The sequence below is a fragment of the Neovison vison genome, chromosome 11 (genome assembly GCF_020171115.1).
Source record: "Neovison vison isolate M4711 chromosome 11, ASM_NN_V1, whole genome shotgun sequence".
NCBI lineage: Eukaryota > Metazoa > Chordata > Mammalia > Carnivora > Mustelidae > Neogale > Neogale vison.
The window spans coordinates 176,856,627-176,876,130 of NC_058101.1; the positions used below are offsets into that span (position 1 = coordinate 176,856,627).

General features: G+C 38.1%; 1 protein-coding gene across 1 annotated transcript in view; it reads right to left on the reverse strand.

The window, feature by feature from the left end:
• The window catches only part of ADAM32 (ADAM metallopeptidase domain 32), a 173,610-nt gene that overhangs the window by 113,244 nt on the left and 40,862 nt on the right, over nucleotides 1-19,504 (reverse strand). The window contains exons 3-6 of the mRNA XM_044226004.1: nucleotides 19,309-19,370; nucleotides 16,848-16,923; nucleotides 6,891-6,967; nucleotides 3,769-3,946 (exon numbers count right to left, since the gene is read on the reverse strand). Of these exons, the coding sequence (XP_044081939.1) occupies nucleotides 3,769-3,946; nucleotides 6,891-6,967; nucleotides 16,848-16,923; nucleotides 19,309-19,370 (393 nt within the window). The remainder of the gene's footprint in view (nucleotides 1-3,768; nucleotides 3,947-6,890; nucleotides 6,968-16,847; nucleotides 16,924-19,308; nucleotides 19,371-19,504) is intronic.

The window sequence follows — 19,504 nt, forward strand, 5'->3', positions numbered from 1 at the left end:
TCTGGCAGGCACTCCTCCAAGGTGGTCCTGTTCTATCACACCCTGCAGGCATACCTGGCCAAAACCAACTGCTCCCAAAGTGGCTACCAACTAAACACACCCAGTAGATACCCTTGGCCAGGACAAGGCCTTCCGAAGCAGATCTTGTCTTATGGGGAGGCCAGGGGGCAGCCCTGCCCACCAATGCAAAGCAAAAGTTGTGATTTGGCTTGAAACCAACCACAACAGGGGCTAGTCCTGCCCATGAAACCACACACAGCGGTTGTGGCATAGTCACAATAGAAGGGCACACATATCTTAAATAGGGGACAACCCTGGAATGCCTCATTCTGGCAATGAGGGAAATAGTGCTCTGTGCCTCAAAGAATGCCCTCTATATAAGGCTATACCTTCAAAATAAGGAGCCATAGCTGATCTACCCAATACACAGACAGAAACAGGCAAAATGAGACAGAAGAATATGTTTGAAATGAAAGAACAAGACAAATCTTGAGAAAGAACTAAACAAAATGGAGATAAGCAATCTCTCTGACAGAGTTCAAATTAATAGTCACAAATCTGATAACTAAACTTGGAGAAGACTGGATGAACACGAAGAACTTCAAAAAAGAGATATAAAATGCTTAAAATCAACCAGAGGTGAAGAATACAATACCTGAGTGAAAAATACACTTGAGAGAATCAACAGCAGAGTAGAGGATACAGAAGAATGGATCGTTGATCCAGAAGACAGGGTGACGGAAAGCACTCAAGCTGACCAGCAAAAAAAAAAAAAAAAAAAAAAAAGTTTTAAGAAGGTGGATAATTTAAGGGACTTCTAGGACAACATAAAGCATACTAACATTCTTATTATAGGTGTTCCACAAATGGGAGAGAAAAGAAATAAGCAGAATACTTACCTGAATATGGAATAGCTGAAAACACCCCTTATCAGAAAAAGGAAATGACATCCAGGTTCTGGAAGGACAGAGAGGACCAAACAAGATGAAGCCAAGAAGATCTACAGCAAGATAATTACTAAAACATCAAAACATAAAGATAAAGAGAGAATCTTAAGAGTAGCAAGAGAAACGTAAATAGTTACATACAAAGGAACACCCATAAACCCATCAGATGATTTTTCAACAGAAACTTTTCAGGCCAGAAGGGATTGTCATGATATATTCAAAGTGCTGAATGGAAAAAAACCTACAAACAAGAATACTCTACCCAAAAAGGCTTTCATTAGAATTGAAGAAGAGTTAAACATTTTCCCAGACAAAGATTAAAGAGAGTCCTTACACTAAACCAACCTTATAAGAAATGTCAAAGGGATTTATTTAAGTAGATAACAAAAAGTCATATCTAGAAGTAAGAAAACTATGAAAGTGAATTCTCACTGGGAAAATAAACATTGAGTGAAGGTAGTGGACCACGCATTTATAAAGTTAGTATGAAGGTGAAAAGACAAAAGCAGTAAAATAAACTAGATCTATAGTAATTAGTTAAGCAAAAATAAACTATGAAATCAAATACATAGAACATGGAGGAGGAATAAATATATAGGTGCTTTTAGAATGTATTCAAAATAAAGAGATCATCAACATTAAAAAGACGGTTATAGGGATACCTGGGGAGCTCAGCTGGTTAAGCAGCAGCCTTCGGCTCAGCCCATAATCTCAGGGTCATGGGATTAAGCCTTGCATCAGGCTCTCCACTCAGCAGGGCTTGTGCTTTCCCTCTCTTGCTCTATATCCCTCTCTGTCAAATAAATAAAATCTTTTTTAAAAATGAATAAAAAGTAAAAAGATGGCACTATATATATAGGTTGTTGTATATGAACCTCAAAGGTTAAAAGAATCCATGCGTAACAGAAAAAAGTCATCAAATCACACAGGTAGGAGAGTAGAAGGAACAAAGAACCAAAAATCAACCAGAAAACAATTAATAAAATGTCAGTCAGTACACATCTACCAGTAATAACCTTAAATGTAAGGGAACTAAATGCTGCAATCAAAAGGCGTAGGGTAAGATAGTGGATTTTAAAAAAACAAGACCCATATATGCTGTCCATAAAAGACTAATTTGAGGCCTAAAGATATATATAGACTGAAAGTGAAAAGATAGAAAAAGATGTTCCATGAAGTAGAAAAAAACTGCAACATTTTCTTATACCATACACAAAAGTAGACTCAAAATGAATGAAACACCTAAATGTGAGACAGGAATCCATCAAAATCCTAGAGTGGAACACAGGCTACAACTTCTTAGACTTCAGCCACAGCAACTTCTCACCAAACACCTCTCCAAAGGCAAGAAAAATAAAAACAAAGACAAATTATTGTGATTTCATCAAGATAAAAAGCTTCTGCACCCAAAGGAAACAGTCAACAAAGCTAAAATGCAACCTACAGATAAGGAGAAGATATTTGCAAATGTCTTATCAGATAAAATCTATAAAGAACTTATCCAACTCAAAACCCAAAGAATAAAAATCCAGTGAAGAAATGGGCAGAAGACATGAACAAATACTTCTCCAAAGAAGACATACAAATGGCCAACGGACATATGAAACAATGTTCAACATCACTTGGCATCATGGAAATACAAATCAAAACCACAATAAGATACCACTTCACACTTGTCAGAGTGGCTAAAATGAACATCTCAGGAAACAAGAGATGTTGATGAGCATGCCAAGAATGGGAACCTTCTTAGTGTTGGTGGGAATGCAAACTGGTGCAGCCATTCCAGAAAACAATATGGAGGTTCCTCAAAAAGTTAAAAATAGACTACCCTATGACCCAGCAATTGCATCCAAAGGATAAAAACATACTGATTCAAAGGGGCACACACACCCCAATGTTTATAGCAGCAATGTCCACAACAGCCAAACCATGGAAAGAGCCCAGATTTATATCAACAGATGAATGGATAAGAAGATGTGGTGTGTGTATACACACACACACACACACACACACACACACACAAATGGAACACTACTCAGCCATCAAAAAGAATGAAATCTTGCCATTTGCAATGACATGGATGGAACTAGAGAGTATTATGCTAAGCAAAATAAGTCAGTCAGAGAAAAACAAATACCACATGATCTCAGTCATATGTGGGGAATTTAAGAAATAAAACAGAGGAACATAGGGGAAGGGAAGGAAACACAAACTAAGATAAAAATAGAGAAGAAGGCAAACCATAAAATACTCTTAACTATAAACAGAGGGTTTCTGAGGTGAGATGGGTGGGGGGGAAGGGGTAATTGGGTGATGGGCATTAAGAGGATGGCACTTGATGAAATGAGCACTGGATGTTATATGCAACTGATGAGTCACTAAATTCCACCCCAGTAACTAATTTTAAAAAAATCCTTCTGAATCAAAAGAAGATATGCTGAGCTTTAGATGCAGAAAGAATAAAATCTGACTATAGCTGGAAAAAAAATACTGGCATTTAAATAACTTCCAGGAATACAGACAGAAAAGCAGGAATTCGGTTTATTACATTTATGTTGAATATACACTAATTTTTAGAAAGCTATAAGTATGTAACAAAATAAGAATCAGAATAAAAATTTATCATAAAAAAGTAGATGATCAACTGATGCAAGAAGACCATATATGGTTCAAAGGAAATGGTAACATTAAGAAAAGATAAGGATGTTCTGAAGGAAAGAATTACTTGTTACAGTTACATGTACCTTCATATAATCTTCTTATAAATAAATTAAGGACAATAATTGCCCTGAAAATAGTAATAAAACATACACAAACTCACCTTTTCACTTACAAAAATGTTATAGTCCCCTGGGTTTTGTTCTGTGCCTTGGTTATCTTCACTAAGATCTTCAAATTCACTATTTCCACTCTTTAATTTATAAAGAAGATGTTGAAATTCAACTGCAGATTCCAGAGGCTCGATTCCATAAGAAACATTTTCAAATTGCAGTATTCCTCTGTAAAATTAAGACTAAAGTTATAAGTGTTTTTAATCAAATCTCTATTATAAAACTCTGACAGAATCCAAGAGGAGGAGGAGGAAGTGGAGGATAAAGAACATTTTTGAGCTGTGCATTTTGACCCTAACTCTTGACATTATGGAGCTAATCCTGAAGAGACAAAAGATCTCCTGCAACCCACAAAATCAGCTTTCCATTTGATTCTCTCTATAGATATAAAGGCATCAGAAAATATATAATCAGTTGTGAGGTGTATAAGTATACAGCATTACAGTGATTAAGGAATTTCCTCTTCTCCAAGTCAGTGAAATGAAAGCAATAGTAAATAGAAATCTTAATGAATTTTTCTCTGGCTGGCATTGCTTTAAAAAAATGATTAATGTGGATAAGGAAGATGTGGTCCATATATACAATGGAATGAATAGATTCAGAATACAATAGAATGAATAGAATTCAGAAAGGATGAATACCCAGGCTTCACACCAACATGGATGGGACTGGGGAGATTATGCTAAGTAAAATAAGTCAAGCAGAGAAAGTAAGTTACCATATGGTTTCCCTTATTTGTGGAGCATAAGGAATAGCATGGAGGATATTAGGAAAAGGAAGGGAAAAAATGAAGGGGGGGATCTCGGAAGGGTAGATGAATCATAAAAGACTATGGACTCTGAGAAACAAAACAAGGGCTATAGAGGGAAGGAGGTGTAGGGATACCTTAGCCCAGTGATGGGTATTAAGGAGGACATAGATTGCATGGAGCACGGGGTATTATACACAAACAATGAACCGTGGAACACTACATCAAAAACTAATGATGTGGGGCGCCTGGGTGGCTCAGTGGGTTAAAGCCTCTGCCTTTGGCTCAGGTCGTGATCCCAGGGTCCCTGGATCGAGCCCCGCATCGGGCTCTCTGCTCAGCGGGGAGCCTGCTTCCTCCTCTCTCTCTGCCTGCCTCTCTGCCTACTTGTGATCTCTGTCTGTCAAATAAATAAATAAAATCTTAAAAAAAAAAAAAAGGAACAACTAATGATGTACTGTATGGTGACTAACATAACACAATTTTATAAAAAAGAAAAATGAGGGTGCCTGGGTGGCTCAGTGGGTTAAAACCTCTGTCTTTGGCTCAGGCCATTATCCCAGGGTCCTGGGATCAAGCCCCACATCGGGCTCTCTGCTCAGTGGGGAGCCTACTTCCCATGCCACCTCACCCCCACCCCACCCCGCCGCCTGCCTCTCTACCTACTTGTGATCTCAGTCTGTCAAACAAATAAATAAATTATTTTTTAAAAAAGAGAAAGAAAGAAAAAGAAAAATGATCATATTGCCTATATAACAAAAGTATATGTAATAAGTTAAGTTTTATTTATAAAAATAAAAATTTAGCATTAATTATGAAAAGGCATTATTAACCTTTTTTATGCATATAGTCTGAATAAGAAATTAAAAGCAAGATTTTAAAGAGTAAACAACTTTTATAACTATTCTCTGGCTCTGGCTCTGGTTCAAGTGGCTATTTCTCAAAAACCATAGGGTTCCACATAACAAGCAAAAGGAACAGTTATTTGTTTGTTAACATAAGGATCCTATATTATAAAAATGAAGATGAAGAATTTCCTGACAGAATGGAAAACTCTAGGCACTAAGGAAGAAACCCTTTTAATTGTTAACATTTAAGACAGTGATATTATTAGAAAAATATGAATACTATATTAGTAATTATTTGCTTATATAGAATTTGCCTCCTCTTCCTGAAGGTGATTTTCCTTGAGAAAAAGTATGCCTTGTTTGTTTTTGCTTATTTTTATATCTCCAAACACTAAGTCAGTAGGTGAAACATGGTAGGTACCAAATATACCCATTTGCTGAAAAAATAAGCTATCCTAAACAGCTCCTCCAACTTGCTATAGTCATTTGCATTCAGTTGTCATTCCTGTAGCTAAGAAAAACAAGATACAGAGAAAGGAGAAGAGGAAATCTAAACCTTCAAAGAGGTCAGAAATGTCTCTGGTCTTGCTAATTTTAGCAAGACAGGAAACAACATGTGTTGGAGGGGATGTGATAAAAGGGGAACCCTCTTACACTGTTGGTGGGAATGCAAGTTGGTGCAGCCACTCTGGAGAACAGTGTGGAGATTCCTCAAGAAATTGAAAATAGAGCTTCCCTATGACCCTGCAATTGCACTACTGGGTATTTACCACAAAGATACAGATGTAGTGAAAAGAAGGGCCATCTGTATCCCAATGTTTATAGCAGCAATGGCCATGGTCGCCAAACTGTGGAAAGAACCAAGATGCCCATCAGCGGACGAATGGTTAAGGAAGATGTGGTCCATATAATCTATGGAGTATTATGCCTCCATCAGAAAGGATGAATACCCAACTTTTGTAGCAACACGGACAGGACTGGAAGAGATTATGCTGAGTGAAATAAGTCAAGCAGAGAAAGCCAATTATCATATGGTTTCACTTATTTGTGGAGCATAACAAATAGCATGGAGGACAAGGGGAGATGGAGAGGAGAAGGGAGTTGAGGGAAATTGGAAGGGGAGGTGAACCATGAGAGACTATGGACTCTGAAAAACAATCTGAGGGTTCTGAAGGGGCAGGGGGTGGGAGGTTGGGGGAACCAGGTGGTGGGTATTGGAGAGGGCACAGATTGCATAGAGCACTGGGTGCGGTACAAAAACAATGAATACTGTTACGCTGAAAAGAAATTTTAAAAAATAATAATTGAAAAAAAAAGAAAAGAAAGAAATGTCTCTGGTCAGCAAGGAAAGTGAGGAGATATAAGAGAAGAAACATGTCCAGAGGAGGACTTCATTGCATTATCTCCACATGGGACTCCTCCCTCAACCCCAAACTTAATATAAACATAACAAATTCACTGCAGCAAAATATCATTCATTACAATGTTCACATATCAATTGCCGCAAATAAACAACCTCAATCCAGAGCATGTGCTGAGTGTGACAACAGAATTCAGATGTCCTTCAATATGCCCCTGGTAGTAGCACTGAGCCTAGGAAAGAAAGAAAGTGAAGTATTTAGGACTGACAAATTTTCTAATGATTTCTTATTTTTATGCTTGCTAGAATTTTCTGAATATTTTCACAGGCTACATGGTTTATATATCAGCATGAATAAAGTGATATTCAGGAAAAGTCTCCCTATATTTGTCACTTCTATATTAATTACTCTTCTGATTAATATTTGGATTAATATTTTATACTCTGTTTCCAAAGTATTATCCCAGATTTTAGGTTAAATTGCTTTTCAATATATAAATTTAGGTCATCAACTAAAAGACAAAGATTATGAATCTGGAGTTCTTTAAAAACCTCATACTCTACTAAAAAAAATCTAAAATTTAAGGACACAGGAAGATTAAAGAACTAGAAAGTGATATACCATATCAACACGAACCAAAAGGATGATTCTGAAACTATATTAATACAGGAAATGGAGACTTTAAGGCAAGAAACATTGCCAGGTGATAAAGAGGAACATTTAATAATGAAAAGAGTTTCAATTGATCAGGAAGATATAAATATTCCAAATTTGTATTCACTGACTAGAAAGCTTCAAAACAAATAAGCTCAAAATTAAAAAAATAATAAAAGTAGAGAAATGCATAATCATAGTAAAAGATACATTTCTGTCAGTAACTGATAAATCAAGCATTCAGAATCTACAGATCTAAACAGCATGTTAGCAACTTAATATAGGTAAAATACAACCTAGGTTTTATTCTACCTATATTCTTTTTAAAGAATATGTTCTTTTTAAAGAACATAGAGCATTTACAAAAATGAAACCATATTCTGGGCCATGAAGCAAGACAAGAAATTTTAAAGAACTGAAATCATACAAAGATTGATCTCTAAGCACGTACAATTAAGCTAGAGATATAGCAAACGTCATCACAGGGAGAAGATTATGTAATTTCCAAGATTCAATAGTGCTATAAATTTTGGTGGAAACCAGTGTAAGATTTCTAATTAGGACACTGTTTTATGGGGGGGGGGACCAAGATGGCGGGGGAGTAGGAGGAGGCGCCTTTTCAGCCGGTACCCCAAAGTGAGCTGATTACCTACCAAAGAACTCCGATCACCCATGAAATCAGCCTGAGATCAGAATTATACACGTCTGGATCTCTACAAGGGCAGAAGACGCCAGTAGGCAGGTAAAGCAGAGTGGGAACAGCAGACTGATACCGGAAGATAAACAAAAGGGGGAGGGAGGCACCAGAGGCGACCGGCTGGAAAGTAATACCCCAATACGAGCGAGAGTGCCCTGCGTCTGGGGACCAGCCGTAACTCGGAGACTGGTTGAAAGCACTCCAAAAGAACAAAGGATCGCGGGGGGAAATTGTGGGAATCAGGGCGGCTAGGGACAGGGGCTTAAGTCCCCAGTCCCAGGACAGCCTCCCCGGTGCTGAGGCAGAGAGAGTGCAGCGGAGAAACCAGCTCTTGGTCCCTAAGCCGCCAGCGCGCCCGAGAATGTGTGGGTTCTAGTTCCTGTGAGGGGATGGGAGCCACGCGGTCGGCAGAACCTGCAAGCCCTACCACAAATCTTGAGATACGCGCGCACGTCCCTCATGCTCCCCTGAGTTACAGAGGCCCGGCCGGCGCTCTTTGACCCGCGCCATTGTTTCAAAGCCTAAGCCGAGTGCCCTAAACTTTCCCCTGACAGCGGTGCGCAAAAGCCCAGCCTGGTGCTTACAGACCAGCGCCCCGTTCTCAGTGCTCCAGATGCGCACCGCCTCTGAAAAGACGTGTGCACAAGCCCGGCACTCCCAGCCCCGGCCAGCAGCAAAATCTCAGTGTGCGATCGCTGCTTGGAACCTCTCTGGCAGTCAGGAGCTCCCAGACAGCTGCCACTGCCTTGGCTTTGGGTACAAGCAAAAGATCCTGTGCCCCCAGGGTCTGCAACTTGGAACCTGCTCTGCCAGCGGCCAAGGGGGAACTTATTTAGGCTCTGCACCCAGACTGAGGCTTCTCTCTGAGAGGGAGATCAGGGTGCGGTTTGTTTTCCTCTAAAACTACAAAAACCATCAAAGGCGGTCAAGGTGAGAGAAAAAAGAAAGTGAACAAGCATAAAAACCTCCAGAGAACAAAAGCCTGAAAAAAACCAGTTTCCTCAGAGCCCACCCCCTTGAGGGGGGTGGGAGGACTTAACTCAGGAAACATCATTGACTGACAACCCACGTGGCAGGCCCCTCCCCCAGAAAACAAACCAAGAAAGAAAAAAAAAAAAAAAGGAGGAAAAAAAAAAAACTACAAGAGAACAACCACTACTTCATAGGAAAACTTGTATTACTATGGAGTATTATGCCTCCATCAGAAAGGATGAATTCCCAACTTTTGTAGCAACATGGACGGGACTGGAAGAGATTATGCTGAGTGAAATCAGTCAAGCAGAGAGAGTCAATTATCATATGGTTTCACTTATTTGTGGGGCATAACAAATAGCATGGAGGACAAGGGGTGTTAGAGAGGAGAAGGGAGTTGGGGTAAATTGGAAGGGGAGGTGAATCACGAGAGACTATTGACTCTGAAAAACAATCTGAGGGGTTTGAAGTGGCGGGGGGGGTGGGAGGTTGGGGTACCAGGTGGTGGGTATTATAGAGGGCACGGCTTGCATGGAGCACTGGGTGTGGTGAAAAAATAATGAATACTGTTTTTCTGAAAATAAATAAATTGAAAAAAAAAAGAAAACTTGTATTGTTCACTCGTTCCCACTATTCCGGTTCATTTTATTTATTTTTTTTTTTTACACATAGGTAATTTTTTTAACCTATTTACCATCACAGCGAGTTGTACAGTACATCAAATTCCATAATACCTTTCTAACCTGAACTTTTTGATACATACACCTATGTTTTTCTTTTGCATTTTTATTTTTTGAATTACTTTTTTTTAAATTTTAGTTTAGTCTAGTTTATTCCTTTTTATTTTTATCCTCTAATATTCATATAGAGTTAACTTCAAAGTAATCCCCTTTCCCCAATCAATACTACCCCTATAGGTAAACCAATTTTTAATCCCCTTTATCTTAGGAAAGTTGAGTCCTTTAACAAAGATATCAAGATACATCCAGGAAGAATAAAAACAACCTTCCTCGCACACACTGAGAATTTATAAGAACTCTCCCATCTTCTTCCACCAGTGTTTCTGTGGTTTTTGTGTTTGTCCTGATAGCATATAAATTTTACACTTGTGGTTCTTTTTGACGAGGTTCTTTCTTTATTTGCATATATTTTTTTTTTCTCTTGTCATATACTTGTATCAGTCTTTTTATCTCTTTTTGTTTGTCTACTTCATAAATCTTACCTTGTGGCCCATCTGGGCTGAACCTTCTTTTTCATCTTCCCTTTCTTTCCTTCCTCTCTCTCTCTCTCTCCCTCTCTCTCTCTCTCTCCCTCTCTTTTTTGTTTTCTTTTTTTTTCTTTTTCTTTTCTTTTGTCTCTCGTTTGGGTGGGGAATCCTGATTGCTCAGAAGTGTTCCAGGGTGCACCTTGACTGCAGCACAGTTGATACATCCAGCTACATCTGTTCAGTCATCTCCCACCAAAATGACTAAGAGGAGGAATGCCCAACAGAAGAAAAATACAGAGGATAGACCTTCTGCAACAGAGCTAACGGCTATCAACATAGACAATATGTCGGAAAGAGAATTCAGGCTAACAATTATCCAGGCAATAGCTAGGTTGGAGAAAACCATAGATGACCAAACAGAATTGATTAGGGCCGAACTGAAAGCGACCAGACAGGATGTTCACAATGTTAGGGCGGAGCTCAAAGCTACCAGGGAGGAGGTTGACAATGCTCTCAATGAGTTCCAATCTAATCTAAACTCTCTCAAAGCTAGGGTAACTGAGACAGAAGATAGAATTAGTGATCTGGAAGACAGATAGAGAGAAAGGATCAGGAGGAAGCCTGGAACAAACAGCTTAGAAACCACGAAAACAGAATCAGGGAAATAAATGATGCCATGAAGCGTTCCAACGTCAGAATTATTGGAATCCCTGAAGGTGATGAGAAAGAAAGAAGTCTAGAAGATATAGTGGAACAAGTCCTTCATGAAAATTTTCCCAATCTCGCGAATGGAACCAGCATTCATGTATTAGAGGCTGAACGGTCTCCACCCAAGATTATACATTCCAAAAAAAATCACTACACCTGATAGTCAAATTGAGGAATTATAATTGTAGGTATAATCTCTTGAAAGCCGCCAGGGCAAAGAGGCTCCTTACTTACAGAGGGAAGCCCATCAGAATAATGTCAGACCTGTCCACAGAGACCTGGCAAGCCAGAAGAGGCTGGCAAGATATATTCAGGACCCTGAATGAGAAGAACATGCAGCCAAGAATACTTTATCCAGCAAGACTGACATTCGAAATGGATGGAGAGATAAAGAGTTTTCAAGACCGGCAAGGCTTAAAAGATTATGCAACCACCAAGCCGACACTGCAGGAAATATTAATGGGGGGTTCTATAAAAGAGGAAAAATCCCAAGAATAGCATTGAACAGAAATATAGAGACAGTCTACAGAAAGAAAGACTTCAAAGATAACTCGATGTCAATAAAAACGTATCTATCAATAATCACTCTCAATGTGAATGGCCTAAATGCACCCATAAAACGGCACAGGGTTGCAGATTGGATAAAACGACAGGACCCATCCATATGCTGTCTACAAGAGACCCATTTAGAACCTAAAGATACACGCAGACTGAAAGTGAAGGAATGGAGAAGCATCTTTCATGCCAATGGGCCTCAAAAGAAGGCTGGGGTAGCGATTCTCATATCAGATAAATTAGACTTCAAACTAAAGACTGTAGTCAGAGATACAGAAGGACACTACATAATCCTTAAAGGGACTATCCACCAAGATGATCTAACAATTGTAAATATCTATGCTCCCAATATGGGAGCAGCCAATTACTTAAGAAAACTGTTAATCAAGATAAAGAGTCATATTGATATGAATACACTAATCGTAGGAGATCTTAACACGCCTCTTTCAGAACTAGACAGATCATCGAAGCAGAAAATCAATAAAGAAACAAGAGCATTGAATGACACATTGGACCAGATGGACCTCATAGATATATACAGAACATTCCACCCTAAAACAACAGAATACTCATTCTTCTCAAGTGCACACGGAACCTTCTCCAGAATAGACCACATACTGGGTCACAAATCAGGACTCAACCAATACCAAAAAACTGAGATTATTCCCTGCATATTCTCAGATCACGATGCTTTGAAACTGGAGCTCAATCACAAGGAAAAGTTCCAAAGGAACTCAAACACCTGGAAGCTAAAGACCACCTTGCTTAAGAATTCTTGGATCAACCAGGAGATCAAAGAAGAACTGAAACAATTCATGGAAACCAATGAGAATGAAGACACTTCGGTCCAAAACCTATGGGATACAGCAAAGGCGATCCTAAGGGGAAAATACATAGCCATCCAAGCCTCCCTCAAAAAAATTGAAAAATCCAGAACACACCAGCTGTCTCTACACCTTAAAGAACTGGAGAATCAACAACAAATCAAACCAACTCCACACATAGGAAGGGAAATCATCAAGATTAGAGCTGAGATCAATGAGGTAGAAACCAGAGATACAGTAGAACGTATCAATGAAACTAGAAGCTGGTTTTTTGAAAGAATCAATAAGATCGATAAACCATTGGCCACACTAATCCAAAAGAAAAGAGAGAAAGCCCAAATTCATAAAATTATGAATGAAAAGGGAGAGATTACAACTAACACCAAGGAAGTAGAAACAATCATCAGAAGTTATTATCAACAGTTATATGCCAATAAGCTTAGCAACCTAGATGAAATGGATGCATTCCTGGAAAAATATAAACTACCAACATTGAACCAGGAAGAAATCGACAACCTGAATAGACCAATATCTAATAACGAGATTGAAGCAGTGATAAAAAACCTCCCAGGGGCGCCTGGGTGCTCAATGGGTTAAAGCCTCTGCCTTCAGCTCAGGTCATGATCTCAGGGTCCTGGGATCGAGCCCCATATCAGGCTCTCTGCTCAGTGGAGAGCCTGCTTCCCCCTGTCTCTCTGCCTGCCTCTCTGCCTACTTGTGATCTCTCTGTCAAATAAATAAATAAAATCTTTAAAAAAAAAAATCCCAAAAAACAAGAGCCCAGGACCTGACGGATTCCCTGGGGTATTCTACCAAACTTTCAAAGAAGAAATAACACCTATTCTCCTGAAGCTGTTTCAAAAAATTGAAGCAGAAGGAAAACTTCCAGACTCTTTCTATAAAGCCAGCATTACCCTGATCCCCAAACCAGGCAAAGACCCCAACAAAAAGGAGAATTTCAGACCAATATCCCTGATGAATATGGATGCTAAGATTCTCAACAAGATCCTAGCCAACAGGATCCAACAGCACATTAAAAAGATTATCCACCATGATCAGGTGGGATTCATCCCTGGGCTACAAGGATGGTTAAACATTTGCAAATCAATCAATGTGATACAACAAATTAATAGGAGAAGAGAGAAGAACCACATGGTCCTCTCAATTGATGCAGAAAAAGCATTTGACAAAATCCTGCATCCGTTCCTGATTAAAACGCTTCAAAGTATAGGGATAGAGGGAACATTCCTGAACTTCATAAAATCTATCTATGAAAAACCCACAGCAAATATCATCCTCAATGGGAAAAAGCTTGCAGCCTTCCCATTGAGATCAGGAAACAACAACGATGCCCACTCTCACCACTCTTGTTCAACATAGTATTAGAAGTCCTAGCAACAGCAATCAGACAACAAAGAGAAATAAAAGGTATCCAAATTGGCAATGAAAAAGTCAAACTCTCTTCACAGATGACATGATACTTTATCTGGAAAACCCAAGAGACTCCACCCCCAAACTACTAGAACTCATACAGCAATTCAGTAATGTGGCAGGATACAAAGTCAATGTACAGAAATCAGTTGCTTTCTTATACACTAACAATGAAAATACAGAAAGGGAAATTAGAGAATCGATTCCATTTACGATAGCACCAAGAACCATAAGATACCTGGGTATAAACCTAACCAAAGGGGTAAAGGATATGTACTCGAGGAACTACAGAACACTCATGAAAGAAATTAAAGAAGACACAAAAAGATGGAAGACCATTCCATGCTCTTGGATTGGTAGAATAAACATTGTTAAAATGTCTATACTGCCTAGAGCAATATATACTTTTAATGCCATTCCGATCAAAATTCCACCAGTATTTTTCAAAGAGCTGGAGCAAATAATCCTAAAATTTATATGGAATCAGAAGAGACCCCGAATTGCTAAGGAAATGTTGAAAAAGAAAATCAAAACTGGGGGCATCACATTACCTGATTTCAAGCTTTACTACAAGGCTGTGATCACCAAGACAGCATGGTACTGGCATAAAAACAGACACATAGACCAGTGGAACAGAGTAGAGAGCCCAGATATAGACCCTCAACTCTGTGGTCAAATAATTTTCTACAAAGCAAGGAAAAACACACAGTGGAAAAAAGACAGTCTCTTCAATAAATGGTGCTGGGAAAATTGGACAGCTATATATAGAAGACTGAAACTCGACCATTCTCTTATACCATACACAAAGATAAACTCAAAATCGATAAAAGACCTCAACATGAGACAGGAATCCATCAGAATCCTAGAGGAGAACATAGGCAGTAATCTCTTCAATATCAGCCACAGCAACTTCTTCCAAGATTTGTCTCCAAAGGCAAAGGAAACAAAAGTGTAAATGAACTTTTGGGACTTCATCAAGATCAAAAGCTTCTGCACAGCAAAAGAAACAGTCAACAAAACAAAGAGGCAACCCACGGAATGGGAGAAGATATTTGCAAATGACAGTACAAAGAAAAGGTTGATATCCAGGATCTATAAAGAACTTCTCAAACTCAACACACACAAAACAGATAACATGTTTTGTGCAGAAGACATGAACAGACACTTCTCCAATGAAGACAACAAATGGCTATCAGACACATGAAAAAATGTTCATCATCACTAGCCATCAGGGAGATTCAAATTAAAATCACATTTAGATACCACCTTACACCAGTTAGAATGGCCAATATTAGCAAGACAGGAAACAACATGTGTTGGAAAGGATGTGGAGAAAGGGGAAACCTCCTACGCTGTTGGTGGGAATGCAAGTTGGTGCAGCCACTTTGGAGAACAGTGTGGAGATTCTTTAAGAAACTAAAAATAGGGCACCTGGATGTGGCTCAGTTGGTTGAGCGAATGCCTTCGGCTCAGGTCATGGTCCCGGACTTCCAGGATTGAGTCCCGCATCGGGCTCCCAGCTCCTTGGGGAGTCCTCTGACCTTCTCCTCTCTCCTGCTCTCACTCATTCTCTCTCAATTAAATAAATAAAATCTTTAAAAAAAAAAAAGAAAAAGAAAAAAGAAACTAAAAATAGAGCTTCCCTATGACCCTGTAATTGCACTACTGGGTATTTACCCCAAAGATACAGATGTAGTGAAAAGAAGGGCCATCTGTACGCCAATGTTTATAGCAGCAATGGCCACGGTCGCCAAACTGTGGAAAGAACCAAGATGCCCTTCAACAGATGAATGGATAAGGAAGATGTGGTCCATGTGGTCCATATACACTATGGAGTATTATGCCTCCATCAGAGAGGATGAATACCCAACTTTTGTAGCAACATGGACAGGACTAGAAGAGATTATGCTGAGTGAAATAAGTCAAGCAGAGAGAGTCAGTTATCATATGGTTTCACTTATTTGTGGAGCATAACAAATAGCATGGAGGACAAGGAGAGATGGAGAGGAGAAGGGAGTTGAGGGAAATTGGAAGGGGAGATGAACCATGAGAGACTATGGACTCTGAAAAATAATCTGAGGGTTCTGAAGGGGTGGGGGGTGGGAGGTTGGGGGAGCCAGGTGGTGGGTATTATGGAGGGCACGTATGGCATGGAGCACTGGGTGTGGTGCATAAACAATGAATTCTGTTATGCTGAAAAGAAATTAATTTTAAAAATTAAATAAATAAAATAAAATAGGAGTCAGTAATTTTAAGCAAAGACCTAAAGGAAAGGGAATCTTGGGAAAGAGCTAGCATCTGGATCAAAGAAAATAGAAAGTAATCCTGGAAGAAGAACATGTCTGGTATGTTGAAGAATAGCAAGGAGACCAATATAGTTGGAACAGAATGACCAAGTTAGGCAGTAATAGGAAATGAAGTCAGTTAGGTAAACCAGACTGTATAAAGGCTGTAGGATATTGAAATGACTTTGGCTTTCATTTTGTGAACAGGAGGTCATACTATGGAGGGTTCTAAGTGCAGAAACAATGTGTCTAGGCTCTAACAGGACTGATCTTTTTGGTCATGTTGAAAACTGACTAAAGGGATGGACAAGGTATAGAAACAAGATTATTCAAGAAGTTATGGCAATAATCTAAGAATTTACTTGGAAAAGAGTGTTATCAGGATGGAGACAGAAAAAGTGGATGGATGTGGCTATCTAATTTAAAGGGTAGGGTCATTATTGATGGAGTGATGGGGGAAAAAAGAAAAGGTTTAAAATATTGTGTTCAGTATTTGTGTTTGCTTTTATTAGTCTTTAATTTATATTCATTTATTCAAAAAATATAAATAAACTAATTAACTAAATGGTATCTCTGTTCTATGCAGAATAGAAGCCTTAGTCCATCTAGTTTGTCTTTAACTTACCAAGATTTCAGGAACAGCTAATAATGAGGGAAATGGGGCAATAACCCAATCCTTAAATATATCCCTTATGAATAGAGTATTCTGTATTAGGAAAACATTTAATCAATGTAAAAAAGATTTTAAAAATCTGTAAAATATAGAACTTAAATCTTACCTGAATATCTGAAGGATGAGAATTCACAGATCCTTGGTTATACAAATAAACCATAAAATCATGTGCTAAAAAATACCTGAATATTAAAAATGAGATAATATTAACAGTTATTCTTTTTGAAACATATAAAGCAGTGCTCAGCAAACTAATACCCTCAGGTCAAATCTGGCCTACTCTGTCTTTGCAAATAAAGTTTTATTGGAACACAACCACACCCATCAATTTATGTATGGTCCATGGCTGTTTTTAAGTTAAAACAGCAAAGCTGAGTCATTTTAACCGAGATAGTATGGTTCTCAAAGCCTGAAATATTTGCTCTGCAGGCCTGGACCTTTATAGTAAGTCTGCAAACTGAACAAAGGTAGTATTTTCTTTTGACATAAATATATAGTTTATATTCAAAGAAATACACACTCAAAATAATTTTCCTATTTTAATGAACTCCTTTATTTTAATGAACTCCTTTAAAATAAGAAGGGGCTACAAGATGAGAAAAAAGGCATTTTAAAATTTGCAAAGATATAAACCACATGTAGGATTATGAAAGTTTTCCATTCTTCCATTCCTTCTAAATGTCACTACCATGCATATATATTACCTTTATAATGAAGTAGAAGAGTATTGTGTAAAAGTCGTATTAATCTGAATGTATATACTGAAACTACAAATCTGAGTTCAACCTTCTCTGGTATCACTCCCTAGACTTATTATCCTATTCCCTCACCTCGTGGTTACTCCTCAGTCTAATGTAACATAACTAGACCACCTAGACTAGCTAGTTAGGAATCCTCCACTAAAAGTGATCTTCTACAGGTAACTAATAACCTCCTGGATGTCAAATCCAAAATGCAATTTGAAGTCAAATAAAAGTACTCTGACACAGACATGCTATTGACCACAATTCCCTTTTTTAAGCCATCTACTCTTCAACTTCAATCATACGATTTCCACATGGCTTCCCTAATATCTTTCTGTATACTTTAAGAGTCCCTTCATCTGGGTCCTTATTTCTTCTCTTAAGTGTTTCCATGGCATTCACCTCTGGGTTGTTCTTCCTTCTCATCTTTGATATTCACTCCTTCCTCTATAGGTTTATCTTGTTCATTTCTGGTGCTTCATTTATACCTACATAAATAGATGGCTTTGAAATTCACATTCTAAACTGTCAACTGGACATTTCCCTTAGGATATCCTACAAGCACTTCATATCTAATTTTTTCAAAATTGAGCCCACATTTCCCCTGACTCAGATCTGTTCCTCTTCTCCTTCACTGCTACACCAAATCTCTGCTATCACTAAATCTAATGTCAGTTCATCTTTTTCCTGTCACCTCAGTATATATCTCAAAGGGAAAAAAATTCCCTACCTCTACATAGTTCTGCTTTCTGCTATTTCTCATAGAAGTTATTTGTAATATCTTCCTAATTATCACTATGCCATCATAATCATTATGCAAGTAATTTCCCAAAACAATACACACATGTTTTACCCACCTCCTAAACTCCAGTCCCTAAAATTCTTACCACTGTTAATAGTCCTGATAAGATGTTCAAATGCACTGAGTACTCTCACTTTCCCTCTTACACACTTGAAAAGATCTTTGAGTTGCTACTTACCATATTCTTCCCTTCTGTCTACAGAAGTTGGTTAACTCTTCTTTTACTCAATCCTATTCTTTGGCATTTTATACAATAAATAGCTTGTTTATACATCTCTAAGAAAATTCCCTCCAGCCTAAAAACTTTGTTTCTTCCTTCTTAAAAAGCATTCATCTGCACTTGTTTCTTCTTTTTCTGCCAAACATTTTTGAAAAAGTTATTCATAACTTACTACCTTAAGTTTCTCACAATCCACCTCTCCCTAATACCATATAGTCTAGTTCTATAATCAAAATTTAACTGAAATTATCCTATTCAAAGTCACAAATTAATTCTAAGCCAACTTTTCTCTACATGAGAGACATTTCCATTGTTTCCTGGTTTCCATGAGATAATTAAACCCTGCAGAAAGCTATTTCAATTACTTTCTCAGTTCTCTGAGGGAAGTACACAGCTAGCATTATTTTTCATAAACTCTCACAAGTGTATAGTCTCATTCCATAATAAATTCCTTATTCCAGGCCTGTCTCCCTGATCAAATCGTGATACACTTACAGACTTACTTCTTATTCCAACATTCTGCCCTGATTATATAGGTCTTTCTGGTTCTGTCAACAACATAAGATCATATAGATTAATCTTCATGGGGGGGGCCTTATTTTTTTTCTGTTCCCTTCTATTCACAAAAGACTACTTGAGGCATTAGGACCAAAAATTAAATTAATTCTCAGGAAAGCATCTGTTGAAACAACTAAAATGTTTAATAACAACTACATTAATTTTTTTAACTCTCCATTTTTATTTAAAGTAAATAAATTCCTATCAATAAAATGAAATACAAAACAAAATGAATAAAAATTACCTTTGTTTAAGATGTACAGTGTATGGCTTCTCATCTATTGTAATAGTATAGGATATCTGTTCCTAGAGAATCCAGAACAAATGAAATGAAGATTCATGAAATATCAGCAAAACAATAATTCTGTATCAATCAGTCCCTCCAAACATTCCCTAAAATGTCTCAGACTATATATGATTTAAAATATGCAAAAAATATT